General features: G+C 41.1%; 1 protein-coding gene across 1 annotated transcript in view; it reads left to right on the top strand.

Annotated features, from left to right (window-relative positions):
* LOC139211221 (pro-neuregulin-3, membrane-bound isoform) overlaps nt 1-5,710 on the top strand; it is a 321,277-nt gene extending 315,567 nt beyond the window's left edge. The window contains exon 9 of the mRNA XM_070841504.1: nt 5,029-5,710. Within this exon, the coding sequence (XP_070697605.1) occupies nt 5,029-5,710 (682 nt within the window). The remainder of the gene's footprint in view (nt 1-5,028) is intronic.
* The last annotated feature ends 10,737 nt before the right edge of the window (nt 5,711-16,447 follow it).

Here is a 16,447-nt window from a genome sequence, read left to right as displayed (position 1 = left end):
CACCTCAGCTGCTTAAGTGTGCCTCTCCTCAGCACAAATGCTCCTCTCAGCAGCCCCAGTGACACACAAGTGCCCCTCTGGTTGGTCCAAATGTCCGTTGGTGAGACCTCTGGTCAGCTCAGACGTCCTCGGGTATACCCAGGTGTCCATGGTTCAACCCAACTGTTTTCTGGGCAACCTAGGGTCCTCTGAAGTGTCCTCTTATCAACCTGAATGTCCTCTTGTCAAGTAAAGTGTCCCCTGGTTAGTCCAAGCATCATCTGGTAGGTCCAGATGTGTTCTGGTTGGCCCAGCATCTGGTGTCCTCTGATCAAACAAAGTGCCCCTCTGGTTGACTCAAGTGTTCTCTGGTCATATTAAGTGCCCTCTGGCTAGCTGACGTGACCTATGGTTGTCCCAAATGATCCCCTGGTCAGCACATTTGTCATATGGCCACCCCAAGTGTCCCCTGGTCAGCCAAAATGTCACTCAAGTATCCTCTGGTGGACCCAAATTACATTTGGTCACCACAAGTGTCCTTTGCTTGCCAACTGCTTAGGCCCCTTTTTATTTTTGTCCCTGTCCCTTGAGCATCTATGCATTCCATTACACAGAAGGAAAACTCCTCCTTTAAAAACACAGACTCAGGCACGGTTGCTGCACGAAAACACAACACAGTTTGGAACATACAGATGAACACATGCTAAAAGTCGAGGGATCGTGCTCACTCACCGGCTCACCCTCTCACCCACTCACTCGTTCACTCTCTAACGTATGATTTCATATAACAGCAGATGGACAGACAGACAACAGACTCCCTTACTCATAGTATGGTAGTCTGGGTTGCCATGGAAACATTTGACCATGACTGCACAGAGACTGAGGGAGAGATACAGAGACAGAAATAGAGAGACAACCAGTTGGAATCCATGCTGACAGACAGAAAGCATTCAAAAATGTAGTAAAAGAAGAAAAAGCAGCAGCAGAGGAGTAAAAGGATGTGATAGAGCAGTGTGCAGATAGCATATGACAGTTAAAAAATGCTTTACAGAAGGATTGCCCATTCTATTCCATGCCTGTTAGAGAAGCCTAGTGTTATCTAAACAAAATGGCTGACAGGGAGACAGAACGTCTTGTGTTGTTACTACTATTTTAAGATAAAGCTGTCTCCAAAATGGCTGACGGACAGACTGTACGAGTTTTTTGTCCACTGATTGCAGTATTTTATTAGAAGCATGCCGGCTTCTTCCTCCCCCCATGCCATATATTACGTGTGCAGGCTTCATTTACAGACACAGCCTTTGTATGTGTCTGTGTGTGGGCGCACACACCTACATGTATGTATAAACACTCATATGTTGAGCTTGTGTTACAAGGTCACTCCACCATATTACATAGAGATTTTACTCAGCAAACAGATGAGATATATTAGGAAATTATCTGTAGGGGGAAGGATTAATGAAAATGACTGTTAACACTTGTAACATGTAATGAGCTCCCATAAAAGATAAAAGCCCAGTCACTTATCTCACCTCACTTGCACACAATCTCTCTGTAATACCCCTCTAGCTGCTCCCTCGTTGCTCCAGGGTCTATATTTGAACTCTGCTTCATAGATTTTTGCAATCTGATTGTGTTTCAACACATCAAAAGAGAGATTTGTCTGTGAATGTTATCTTGGGAATTAGTACCCTCGCGTCATCCTCTCTTATCACTCCCGGGATCCTCTCTGTGGACCCGCTAAATCTCCACTGTGGTTTTTGGTGAGGTTTCCATGTCTCGGAAAAATACTGCAGCGATAAAAGGACAATGTGATTTCCTTTGAGTCTGAAAAAGCACCTTCTCCTCCCACCACTATTTTTGCATGCCTTCATGGAGAGTGGAAGTGTGCCATGAGGTACAAGGGAGAGGGATTCAAAGCTGCATTTTGACGTGGCAGAAAAAGCCAGCCTTTGAAGAGGATTATGAATTATTACACAAATGGAGATCTGCTCTAGAATGCTGCTGGATTTAGACAGTGATAACCCTGGAGGGCATGGTCAGTCTTAGAAAGGGGGAGAAAGAGATTACGTCTGAGCCAAGTGGAGTTAGGTCAGGACCCAGATACCAAACAGAGACTTTGTCCAATGTTGTTTAACTAGACCCAAATGCAGAGAGCACACCACCAGCCTGATTTTCAAACCCCATATATTTCTGTTACGTTTGTTAAAGTCAACACAAAACAATAGAGGCTATTCTCACTACAGTCAGAGATGTTTGCTCTTGGCGTCTCCATGGCAATAAGGATCTGGAATAACCAGCTACAATACAAACAAACAGTGAGCTTAACAGGTGAGGGAAATGATGAGCGCGATCATCATGGCCTACTACTGGGTCGTCAGTACCTGCCAGCAGTGTTGGTCAAGTTACTTGGAAATAGTAATAAGTTACTGATTACTGATTACTTCTCCAAGAAAGTAATCCAGTTACTTTACTGATTACTTACTTTTAAAAGTAATTAGGTACTTTAATTACTTTACTTAGTTACTTTTCAAAAACATGACGCACAACCTGAATACACTATAAAGCAATAGACCTTTCAGCCTAATTCTATTCTTTCTGCATATTCCATTATAGAAAATTGAATCAAATGAAACTGTCTTTTTTAAAACTTGTTTTATCAGTTTCAGTCTTTTAACTTTATGCACATAAACTTATGCACATTGCATCACTAAGTCCTGTCGCTCTCAAGTCTATTTTCACCTGTTTAGCAGGAGAGGGGCCCTCGAAGTTTCGTCCGGTGGAACTGGATGTGGTAGCCGCAGCGGGCATGTCGGTGGGGGGGAACCGGGGGTTTGACATTCCCGTGCCGGCTAGCTAGGTGCTTGGTTAAATTTGAGGTGGAATTTTTTGATGTGGATAAAAGTTTTCTTCCCACGCACAGTGTACAGCGGATGCTAATATTTTTGTCACCTTTTACCGAGTCAAACGCAAAGTAATGCCGGTACTTCCAACCATTAAACGCTGCATGTTCCTGCTCTCTCCCGCGCTCCATGTTGTCTCTTGTTCTTCACTTCACGTGTCTGTTGTTTACCACTGACGTCGCGCCGCTAATACGTCATTGTCACGAGACAGTCTCACAAAACAAAATCACGATTTAGTAACGCAGTAGCGCAGTAACGCAGCCTGAAAGTAACAGTAATCTAATTACTGTTTTTGCAATTGTAATCCCTTACTTTACTCGTTACTTGAAAAAAGTAATTAGATTACAGTAACGCGTTACTTCTAGCGCGTTACTGCCCATCAGTGCCTGCCAGTGGTACAAATATTGGGGAAGACGAGAATAGTGGCAAGAGGCAATCAGTATGTTTAGATGAAGTAACCAGGTTACTGTCCACGTTTCCATCAAGCAGATATTTTAAACATCACGACAAAGAAGAAATCTGCTGTTTAAAATGGTCTGTTTCAGACCTGCAATTAACATTCGGCTTTTTATCAACCTAATCAGTCCCTAACATTAAGTGCTTTTGTTGACAAACCCTAATCATACATTAACCATATTTTATTTTCCATAACCACAGTCTTTCACTAACCATAATCACACCATAGTTGCCAGGCATAGATATTTTAGAAAGCCATCATTTCAAACACTGGATGTGCAAAACGTTTGCAGAATCATTCGATATTTACATTGTTCTCCAGGGTTGGTACACACACATAACAATGTTTCTAATGAGGTTTTTAAAATATTGCATGTGTATAACTAAATCTTCCGACAGGAAAAGTATCACTGTGGGAGCACAGCAGTGGGGTGCAGGAGTATATGATTACTCACAGCGGTGCATCCTGGATAATTAAATTAAAAGTCCAACTATTAAAACTGACACTAAAGTAAAGAAGTAGCTTCTTAAGTTTAAATATATCTGTTTTTGCAGCCAAACACTAAAGTTCAGATATATTCCCCCTGTGAGGAAAAACGGAGTTTCACCTCTGATCAGGGTTAATAGAGTAATCTGATTACTGTCCAGCTGCATTTACACACGTGAAATCTGACTTCTCCCAGTAACCTTGTTTCTTGAGTCATGTAGATGTAGCCATTAATGGTGAACAAGCAACGATAAAAAATGTGCAGTTTAATTTACAGGATAGAGCGAAAAAAATGGCTTACAGACAGACTGAGACTAACAGGGACAGACAGGCATGATGCACAAACGGTGACTGGATGCTACCTTGATTTGAGAAGCAAACAAAACAACCCACAAACACACTGAAGACATCTCCTTGATAAGTTAGTGTAAGTTAAGAAAACTCTGGTGAGAAACTTAATAGAGTGAGGGAACGGAGGGAGATACAGGCACGGGTAAGACTGAGGGCAGGGACAAAAAAATTGAAAAATATAGGAAAATAGAAAATATGTTTCAATAGAAAATATAGATCCACTTATCATAACTTGAGTGACTGCATAACAGTGCAGTTATACAATCTCTGTGCGTGAGTGATTCAAAAAGGATTTTCAATCAAAGCAAATGGTCTTGACCTGAAACTGGAACTAATGAAGAAAAAAAAAAAGAATACAAATTGCTGCACGTGATGCCTGATTAGCTCAGCTGTCCTTGACAGAGGCTGAACTTTAAAACAACATTAGTCATCTTCCACATACTTCAAGTGATTAAATCGATGATAATAATAAAGGTGAACTCTGTGTTACCTCTTCACTTATATAAGGGTGTTGAGGTTTTTGGAGTTTTTTTTGTGTGTGTGTGTGTGTGTGTGCCGACTCAGAGATAAAGAGATAAAAGAAAGATGCCAGACCCATCTTCTTTCCTCTCAGCATCCTCGGTTAGCTGGTGAGATGGCAAAAGGTGGAGAGCTGTCCCTCTGTGTATTGTGCCAGGGATTCAGCGTGGGAGTTTGCAAAGTCGATCAAGTTGAAATCACACTCAAAGACTCTGTGACTTCTTCTCTAGGTGAAGTGAGAAAGTTCTTCTCCAGTTGAATGACCTTTGCCTCCTTTTCTCTTCTTTTTGTCTCTGTCTTGTCTGCCTTCATTCCGTTTCCCATCTTCTCTAGTTGCCAAATGCAGGGAGAGAGCCAATGTGACGATCCCAGACAAGATGCCTTCCTACATATGCAAACGCCTGTTTCCATGGAGACAATGTCGCCATCGTCTTGGAGTAGTCGCGTGGAGGTGGGTTCAGGCCTGTGTGCTCCGCCCGAGCACAACGATGCGAATCCCATCACCCGCAGTCTGCGCAGGCCTGGACGCCGTCACAGCCACTCTCCGCCTCCTCCATTTCGTTCCTGCTCCATCCCCATCATCCCCTCCGTCCAGTATCACCATGACAACGAGGTGTCTTGTATGCAAACCAGCATCACCCCGGCAACTACAGCGATGTCAGTTACCTGTGGAGCCATGCCCTGCAAGGAAGAGAGGAGGGAGAAGGCACACGTCACGGTGTCTTCCTCTTCCTGTTCGTCCGCCATTGGCCAGCAGCAGGATGAGGTGGCGCTGCTGCTGGAGGAAGCGCAGGAGCAGCTCAGGGCGTTGGCGTTAGCTCACAGGAAACAGGAAGAGGGCGCGATCGGCGGCAGCAGCGGCTCAACGGCTGTGCTAATGGAGGCCAGGGAAACTGTTTGCTTCCTGAACCTTAATGGAGGAAGTGCCGGTGCGCTGAGCTGTAACGGACCCACACAGACCCAGTTACTCAGCCCCAGCCTATCACACAGAGACCTGGGCCAAACCAGCCAATGAAAGGACACGATTTAGGACATTCACTTTCGGTTTGACAGTGTTTGACAGACTCTGGTCTTCTGCATCTGTGGGACACAAATGGAAATGCCCAGTTAAAAAAAAAAAAGTGAAATCATGGAAATTCTGAAAATGTGCTGATGATATGCATACTGTGTGGATATAAACATACAAACACTTCTCGAGTGGCCGCCTTTACACAGACTGACAGTATGGAAAAAGTGAAAAAAAATATTTACATGCATTTATTTACAAAACAAGAGAAACACTTCAACTTAGGCAAAAAGAAACCAAATAGTCTGTCAGATCCATGGTGTTTTTAATTGTAAAAAGAATATATAAATATATATATAAATATATATGGATATAAATATATGGAATTCAAAAAGTGACCAAGTACAAAGTTGAAGATCACAGGAATGATGTAACTATTTTTCTTTTCTTTCTTTTCTCTGTTTTGTATTAACTCACATTTTGGTTCTTGCTCAATTCTAAAAAAAAAGAACTTCATTAACGTCCCGCCGCACGTCCATGAGCCACGAGTCTGATTCTGTGAGCCTGCACAGAATCTAAAATGGTCAACGAGGAAGGAGCCTCCAAAACGATACCCCCCCCTTTCTTGCCTTTTGAAAATGTGTCTATCCAGCCAAGAATTACTTTACGGCCCTGTGTGGTTACCAACAGCACTTTGAGGATTTACAACACAAAACAGAAACCCTCCGGCTGCGTGTGTGTGTGTGTGCGTGTGTGTGTGTGTGTGTGTGTGTGTGTGCGTGTGTGTGCGTGTGTGTGTGTGTGTGTGTGTGTGCGTGTGCTGAGTACAACGAAAGAAGAGAGGGAGAGAAAGAACATAACAGGAACGGACTTCATCCACAGTTGGTCAGACTCGGGATGGCAGATTGTTAAAGACAGCGCTGATGCTGACTCCCCATTGGCCAGTGTTTCAAACCAATCAAGATTATTTTTGTTTTGTTACAAATGATATTTTCACACACATATGCGCATACACTCTCACCTGTGCATTATTTTTACGTTGGTTGGATAGCCAGATGAATGGACAGAAGGACGAAGGAAGGACTTTCTACAGGAGCTACTCTGACATTTTTTACTTTACTTTGTTTTTAGTTATTAATGAACAATGCTGCTTTCTGAGTTTGATGGGAGGGAGAACCACATGGTCTGGGTACTGGAACAAGAAATAAATGTCTCTATGTTGTATCCTATGAATTGGAAGCTTTTGAATCTCTGTATGAAGTTACAGCCAAATGTTTCTGGTGACTAAAAGTAAAAAAAAAAAAATGGTTGCAATTCTGGTAAAGAAATTTTTTGAAATAACAGCTGGTTTGTTGATTGCTTGGAAAGAAACTTTGACTCCTTTAACAGCACCTGTCCGAACATGCATGCTGGATAACATCCGTCTGGTTTACACCAGTGTGTCATACCTTTTCACACACAACCTCATCCAGACTATCTTAAGACCAGTATTCAAAGTTCTTCATTTTACCTCTTAAAGTAGCTGGTCGGTCCCCATTTTCACCATGCTGCTAGAAATACAGAAATCAATGATAAAGGATATTTTAAGATTCACAGTTTCACAATGCCACAGCATACAGCCATTTATAAAGAGATCAATACCCACATGTCAAAATGTCCAAAACACAAATGTTTCCATCCATATATCTTTGTGTCTATTGATGTAATGAGTCTTGAAAAAGGTTTTAATTTCAGTAGCAAACAGTATCTCTTACTTTTATTCCTGCATAATTTTTCGACGAGCAGCTGTCTCTTTCGAGATGTTTGATAGTGTCACTTTGGAAATACATGAATGAACAGGAAAAGCTGGTCTTGCTACAAAGGAATTCTACCAGTGTGATTGATTTGCAGTTGTTCTGTTAAAATGGACATCAATGGGAGGAAAAATTGGATGAAGAATTTGCTTTTCAGGCAGAAAAAAGCAACATGTGAATGAAGATGTTTTGGTAGCCACTCAAGCTCTTGCAACTAAATTGGAACTATAAATGTATTTGATAAAAAGATGTTTGATTTGAGCCAACTTAGAGTAAGAGCTTGAACGTTCTACAATAAGCAGAGGTTGTAAGTTTTCTGTTTTAACAGTGTTTTTTCTCTTTGAAAGCACTTTTAAAGAGTAACTTCTGGATGTGTGTATGTTTTGATATGAAAACGTCTTACAGTGAACACTCAAAGCAGCCCTCCTTCAAGCTTTGTGAATGTGGCGCCTTGTTAACAAGCTTTCATCCAACACGACACCGTCCTTCTTTTGTCAGTATGGTCCTTTCTGTGTACTTTGCCATGTGTGTGATTGGTGCCCTTCAGTTCAGAAAGGCATGATTCATTAATTTGGCACTCTGGATAAGTGCACAGTAGAGAATTCACAGTCTTATGAAATCTCTCACAATGGCTGATCCTCAGGAACATTCACCACTCAACTCTGCCATCCTTTCTCTATAAACACCTGAATGGCAAGGCTAAACACACACTAGTGCACAAAATCAGACCAGAGCTCGCTTTCTTTCTTTCTTTCTTTCATTCTTTCTTTCTTTCTTTCTTTTAGACTCTATTTGCCATACTGCCATTAAACCCCCAAAAGGAGCTTTTCTATATTAATTGATGAACCTCAACAGTTTTGGTTATTTGATACTGATGACCATGAAATCCATAAAGTCCTCTCCAGAACAAACTCTGGTGACTTATGGAGGTTAATGTGTTTCTGTGCACACACACAGTGCAAAAAAATGTGAATTTGTTTGTTTGACCAACTGTAATCAGTGTATGAGCTTTTAACAGATAAAAGTCTGCAAGCATTGTCTGGATTTGATTTCTTATCTGACATGAGCGCTGCAAATAGAATATTCATCAACTGCATGTTGTCACAACACAAATTACACAAATGTGATTTATACGAGTCTCATCTCTGGAGCCTCACTGAGCAGGAACATGCACATAAGTCATGGTCACATGCCAAACAGCCATTTTCTTTTTTAATTGACAATCCCATAAGGGTTACTTCTGCACCCTGAGAAAACTGGTTCTTCACTACAATGTACATCTGAGCATCAGTAATTATACAAAAGAGGGGAGGAAAAAGTAATTTAACAGGCATCTCTGCTTTCCACTCTGAGCATCTTTAAATGGTTTTACATGTGCCAGTAATTGAACATTTCTCACTGCATAACTTCACATCCTGCTGGTTTAACATTATCAGAAGTAGCACAGGAGGAGAAATGAGGGTGTGCATTCAATTAGGAAAACCTCATTGGGCTTTTTGTTATTATTCACAGATTTAGAGAGCATGTCTGTCTTTCTTTGTTATAGTCAAATTTTTTATTTAAAGTATTATGAGGTGTGTACGTATGTGTGCAAGTGGAAATATGTATTCAGTGAATTAATTTCCCATTTTATTATTGATCAAATTCAGTTAGTGCTTATTTTCATCAGTAATTCAAATTCAGAATTGAGAATAACCAACACAGACATCCAGGTGGAATTTGTATTTAAATTGATCTGCCCACTGTTTTTTTTAGTTTCATTTTGCTCGACAAGGGGAATTTATCAGTGTTTATTTTTTATCGTTGAGGAAAGTGAAACTACCAATCAAAAATAATGAAAAGCAGAGTTTAAAAATATAATTTATAGTAAAAAGTATTCTTGTTGTTTCAGTTGTGCTTTTTTCTGTCTACTTTGCTCTATTTACAGTGAACTGCACACTGTCACCTTATGTATTACTTATGTCTGTGTGTGTGCGCGGGTGTGTGCAGGCATGCAGTTGGGCAGTTTCTAACACTATTCCAACATCTGACCGCCTGCACTCTCACTTCCCCAAACCAAAACATAGATTTATGGTCCGCACTGCAATTTAGCTGCTTCAGCTGAAGTCAGTCAGATGGCAAAAAGTAAAATAGTGAAGACTATCAGTCCAATGTGTGTGTTTGTGTTTGTGTTTGTGTGTGTGAGAGAGAGAGAGTGAGAGAGAGACTGATGGCAGGGACTAGAGGTTAGACCATCGGGCCAGAGAGATAAGAGCTACAGCTTGATCCTCCAAAAGCGCTGGACTGCCAGGCCAGGCAACCCCATCAGACCTCATCTAAACAGCACGCCAGTTCAGTGTCGGTGAGCCCAGATACTATGAACATTTGTTGTGCAAATGTGTGTGTGTGTGTGTCGGTGTCCATGCTTTGTCTACGTTTGCCTGCATGCCTGCTTGTGTGTCAACATCTCTTTCTTTAGGGCTCTATGCCTTCCTGCCTTCGCATAAACCCCTGCAGCTTGGACGGCAACACATCTTGATAACAAACACACAGATAAAAAGCAATGATGGTTTGCTTTCAAAGGTGGTTTGAACTGGATCAAGTCTGAGGAAGATAGAGAGAGCCAGAAACAGAGAAAAACATGGGGCAATGGAAAACTGTCAGCACGGTGGTAAATCAGGCTATTTCCATTTGAAAAAGCAGGAGTCTGGAGTGTGACAGAAAAGCTAATCCTTTTCAGAGATACTGGGCCTTTGGATGGTAATTCACACACCAAATAGTGTGTGCTTGTGTGTATGTTCACTTGATATTGTCCTCCAGAGGCAGAGTTCATCTTCTTCAACAAACCATTTGACTTCACTGCCTTCTAATGCGGACTCTATCTTTTGCCATTTTCAGGAGTGAATGGGCTGAAAATCCCTCAAATGATTATGAGTCGTCGCAGTGGAAGTGTCGTTGCAATACATCAATAAAACATCAACATCAAAATATATCGGGGGGGGGGGGCGGGCATAACCAGATTCCATCACCCACAAACATGCACAGAACGCTAAGATTAGCCTGTCATTCATGATGGACTATTCTCTATTTTCCTTTAATTTGCAGGCTAAATTTGCTGGTGTCAGGATCAGCCAGGAGCAAACCCATTTGCATCTGTGCAGCCACTAATCTTCACACGGTTTCAGGAACACAGCAGCCCATAATGAGTGGTTGCAGGGCAGATAGAACACACTTGCATAATGTTTAAATGAGAGCATGTGTGTGGCCCTGTGATTAAGACATTTCAGTATGCAGCGTGCGGCAACATATGTCAAGAGAGTGGGTCAGTGTATTTAGTTTCAGCCTTTGACCTGAATTACATGGTTTAAGGGCTTTTTTTCCCTTAGGGCAGCCAATCAATTGTCATCACGTCAGCGCCTTATTTGTTTGACCCAAATACATTTTTTAAATTTGTCATCTGAAAAACTTGTTACACAATAAAACTGTTTTTGAAATTCTTAGCAGAGATTTGCACTACAAAATGTACCCCTCAAGCGGTGATGATTCTGTTTCGTCCTAGTGAGGAAAAAAAGTTTCTTAAACTGACACTGGAGCTGCAGAAACACTTCCAGATCTACTTTATTATGTGAGAAACCCAGTTTCATATGTTATTAAAACCCAGTTTCATATGTTATTAAACATGTGACACTTGCATAATTTGTCCTTCATCATTATTAAAACATATGAAATTCACATCAAAAGAAGAAAACCAATTATGCTGTTCTTGAACAGTAGCTGACATTGTAATGTGACATAAATAAATCAAAATGAAACAAGCAGCAGTCCATTCTCATACCAGCAACAACCAGTGGTCATATTTTCAAGAGGGTTAACGATGGCAACCACCAGCGGCTGTAGTAATTTTGACGAGAGAAAAGGAGGAAGTAAGGCGAAGTTGTGCAAAGTTTGACAAAGTCGGCATAGTGAGGGCGGGGGAGGGAATGGATGACTTAAACACTTATATATGAGGATGCGTTGCAAGTAGAATAATTTTTATTGCTTATGCCATGCTATATGCTTCAGTAGCAGCCACCTTGCCTTAATCAGGGCATTCTATTTCTACACACATCAGTGGGTAATAGATGCAAAGAAAATGTTGAATCTAATTTTTTTCCCTCCATTTTATCTTTCAACCTCCTTTCTGAGAACACGGTATGCCTAAATCATCTCTAGACAGCCTGTTCACGATAAATCTCAGTGCAGCTCGACTTCAACTGTGTATTCAGATAAGTTAGATTTTTCAGAACCAATGCAATGCACTTCAAAATGTGTTCGAATCTAATTCCTTGTTTAACCCTTGCAGAAATCTGAATGACCCTTCTGTTTGATAAAGATAACGTCCTATAGGCTGAATGGTTTGTTTTTATATAGTGATGTGATGGACATAAACACTCACACAGCTACACTGAACATTGCCTCAGTGTGTGTGTGTGTGTGTGTGTGTGTATGTGTGTGTGCGCGTGCGTGCGTGCGTGTGCGTCTGTGTGCTTCTGAGCCACCAGCCCACAATGTAAATGTACAAAAAGTACAAAAAAAACTGTTTTGTGATATAAAAAAGAAGAGAGACTTATTTCTATTCATGACAGTGAAGAGCAGTTCTTTGAAGGTGAAAACCCTTAAAAAATTATATAGTGCATTGTGCGTGTGTGTGTGTCTGTGTGTCTGTGTGTGTGTGTGTGTGTGTGTGTAGGTGGTGTAAATGCACATGTATTTCTGTACGGAGCAAATTACAACGACATAAAATGCATGCCCTAAAGCTCAGTTCATCACTGTGTCTCATTTTAAACAGTGGTGGGAGAAGTATTTAGACCTTTTACTTACATAAAAGGCGCAGTGTCACACTGTAAAAACACTGTTACAAGAAAAAAGTCCTATATAAAAGTATTAGCAACAAAAAGTATTTAAAATACCAAAAGTAAAAGTGCTCATATGGCCCCTGTCATTGTCATGCTCCCATAACGCCTTAATATTAATGCTATACAGTGGGGCAAAAAAGTATTTAGTCAGCCACCAATTGTGCAAGTTCTCCCACTTAAAAAGATGAGAGAGGCCTGTAATTTTCATCATAGGTACACTTCTACTATGAGAGACAGAATGGGGGGAAAGAATCCAGGAAATCACATTGTAGGATTTTTAATGAATTAATTGGTAAATTCCTCGGTAAAATAAGTATTTGGTCACCTACAAACAAGCAAGATTTCTGGCTCTCACAGACCTGTAACTTCTTCTTTAAGAGGCTCCTCTGTCCTCCACTCGTTACCTGTATTAATGGCACTTGTTTGAACTCGTTATCAGTATAAAAGACACCTGTCCACAACCTCAAACAGTCACACTCCAAACTCCACTATGGCCAAGACCAAAGAGCTGTCAAAGGACACCAGAAACAAAATTGTAGACCTGCACCAGGCTGGGAAGACTGAATCTGCAATAGGTAAGCAGCTTGGTGTGAAGAAATCAACTGTGGGAGCAATTATTAGAAAATGGAAGATATACAAGATCACTGATAATCTCCCTCGATCTGGGGCTCTACGCAAGATCTCACCCCGTGGGGTCAAAATGATCACAAGAACGGTGAGCAAAAGTCCCAGAACCACACGGGGGGACCTAGTGAATGACCTGCAGAGAGCTGGGACCAAAGTAACAAAGGCTACCATCAGTAACACACTATGCCGCCAGGGACTCAAATCCTGCAGTGCCAGACGTGTCCCCCTGCTTAAGCCTGTATATGTCCAGGCCCGTCTGAAGTTTGTTAGAGAGCATTTGGATGATCCAGAAGAGAATTGGGAGAATGTCATATGGTCAGATGAAACCAAAATAGAACTTTTTGGTAAAAACTCAACTTGTCGTGTTTGGAGGAGAAAGAATGCTGAGTTGCATCCAAAGAACACCATACCTACTGTGAAGCATGGGGGTGGAAACATCATGCTTTGGGGCTGTTTTTCTGCAAAGGGACGAGGACGACTGATCCGTGTAAAGGAAAGAATGAATGGGGCCATGTATCGTGAGATTTTGAGTGAAAACCTCCTTCCATCAGCAAGGGCATTGAAGATGAAACGTGGCTGGGTCTTTCAGCATGACAATGATCCCAAACACACCGCCCAGGCGACGAAGGAGTGGCTTCGTAAGAAGCATTTCAAGGTCCTGGAGTGGCCTAGCCAGTCTCCAGATCTCAACCCCATAGAAAATCTTTGGAGGGAGTTGAAAGTCCGTGTTGCCCAGCGACAGCCCCAAAACATCACTGCTCTAGAGGAGATGTGCATGGAGGAATGGGCCAAAATACCAGCAACAGTGTGTGAAAACCTTGTGAAGACTTACAGAAAACGTTTGACCTCTGTCATTGCCAACAAAGGGTATATAACAAAGTATTGAGATGAACTTTTGTTATTGACCAAATACTTATTTTCCACCATAATTTGCAAATAAATTCTTTAAAAATCAGACAATGTGATTTTCTGGATTCTTTCCCCCCATTCTGTCTCTCATAGTAGAAGTGTACCTATGATGAAAATTACAGGCCTCTCTCATCTCTTTAAGTGGGAGAACTTGCACAATTGGTGGCTGACTAAATACTTTTTTGCCCCACTGTAACTGGTCAAGATGGAGCTCATTGTAACTATCACACTTTATATACATTACTATTTGGTCATTTAAACTCCTTATTTAAACTTATTACAGGTTTTCTGTGTAATTAGTGTGATTTTAATCTGAAAAATCACCTGTTACTAAAGTTGTTGTGGAGTAAAAAGAACCATGTATCCCTGTGAAATGTAGTGCAGTAGAAGTAGAATTATATATACATTATATATACATATACATATACATATATATATATATAACCGGTATGTTTACTGAGATCAAGATGTCTTCTGTGATACAGACCTGAGAACAGAAGATAAACAAACACAGCCTGACAAAACAGAAGGACAAATACATACAACAAACCACACACACAAAACACAAATAATACATATAAAAATTCTATTCATATGAATAAATAGGGTGTTTATATGTGCACTCTATATATTTGCCTACTTTGTACTGCAAACAGCAATTTTACTTGGGACAAATGAAATACTGTCTTATTTTACATATATACAGAGAAAATATCCAGGCATATCAAAAGATCAAAAGATCAAAGCATCAGAGACAATCAGACACTAAAGTTTAAATTCAGCCAATATATAATCCCTGCTGGGTTTTCTGGGTCTAGTTGGAAGTGCCTGGAAAACCTCCAGAGGGAAACACTCAGGAGGCATCATGATCAGCTGCCTAAACTCAACTGACTCCATTCAGTGCAAAGGAGCAGCGACTCTACTCCATGCTCCTTCTGGATGTCTAACCCGGTCTCCAAAATGGTAAGTGGGCTGCTCTTTTGCCTCTCATTCACCTTTTCACACACACACAGGGCAGCCATGCAAGGCCAGTTACCGTAATCTTCTATAACCTAGTTTGACGTATTTAAGGCTCTCATTAGGTAATCTGGCATCTGTCAAGTCAATCAAGTTGGTGACAATGCCAACGCTGTACCAGAACAAGACCTCAAGACACACAATCGAGACTTTGGGAAAACTGCTTCAGTTAGTGAAAAGCTTGCAATTCAATCAATCAATCAATCAATCAATCTTTATTTATATAGCGTCAATTCATAACAACATTATCTCAAGACGCTTTCTGTAAAGAGCAGGTCAAGACCAAACTCTTTAATTAAGAGACCCAACAATTCAGGAATATATATATATATATATATATGATTTAATTTATGGTCCTTGTGTCACTTCGTTGCTGATTTGAAGCCAAATAGAAAAATGGTTTTGATTCACAGGAATCAAGAGTTACCCTTGTCTAAGCAAAACTACATTAAAGCAGGACAAGTTTCTTCAGGTCAGCACAATCTAAAACAATGTGTTGCTTTATCAGTATTTATTGACTGAATTAATCAGCTCTATTTACATATAAAGTGAGATTTAGATCATCACATTTCCAGCAGAGGGCTCAACAAGCTTGTGCTGAACCAAGCTAATTGTGTTTTGTGAGCCGAATAAGAAAAAGTTAGGTTCCTCTACTTTAAGCTTCATCCATCTTGTTATGTCTGTAAAGCATTCATTTAGATGAGTTCTGCTGCCAGTGCCACTGTTTTTATGATCATATATCCTGTGTGTCCACAACGTAACAAAATAAATGGAGCTTAGCAAAGGTTTAATCAGGAGAACCATTTTATGATTGCTCCTTTATTTCTTCATTCATTATGCCCTTGATGCCACACCCCTTGGCTTCTGTCCATTCATTTATTCTCCTGCTTCCCTCTATCAACCTTTAAATTTAAAATCTAAGAGGCAGCTCCCTCCTGGTTCACAACATCCAATCAAGTAGCCCTAAAAGTCCCTCTTGCGTTGCCAAATGAGCACAAATTACTAATCAGTCTTCCCTCTGTCAGTCTAGTTAGCTGCAGCTGCAGCACACTGCCTGACTCCACCTCTGACACAGATGCAGACCTCCAGTCAACACCTTCCCACCGACCACCAGCATCAGACCTTATTTACAAAAAAGTGGAGTTACTATGAGTTTCATGTTTCCGATGAGTTTCATCCCCATAAATTGATAGAGACAGTTTGATGTAATCTGTTTTGCTTAGGGGTCCCACAGCTGTCTCACAGTCGATGCACAGGCACATCATCATCCACTCTTGTGATTCAAAGAGATAATCACGGCACCTGTAAGGTTTAGCTAGTGAGCTAACCAGCCAGCAGGCAAGCTAACTAGCTAATGAGGGAGAGAGCGAGTGTGATGTCCCTTCTGCTGTGTCCACTGGGCTGGGCTGGAGGTCATCAGCTGACTCTAATCATCTGATCGAGCTCACCTTGATGATCAGGGTATAAAAGCTGAGCCATGTCCCTACTCATTGTTTTCCCTCAGCTGGTAATCTTCCTGCATAGGT

Source organism: Pempheris klunzingeri, chromosome 12, assembly GCF_042242105.1.
Source record: "Pempheris klunzingeri isolate RE-2024b chromosome 12, fPemKlu1.hap1, whole genome shotgun sequence".
NCBI lineage: Eukaryota > Metazoa > Chordata > Actinopteri > Acropomatiformes > Pempheridae > Pempheris > Pempheris klunzingeri.
The sequence above is the reverse complement of the archived record's forward strand: the minus strand, read 5'-3'. Positions and strand labels throughout refer to the sequence as shown.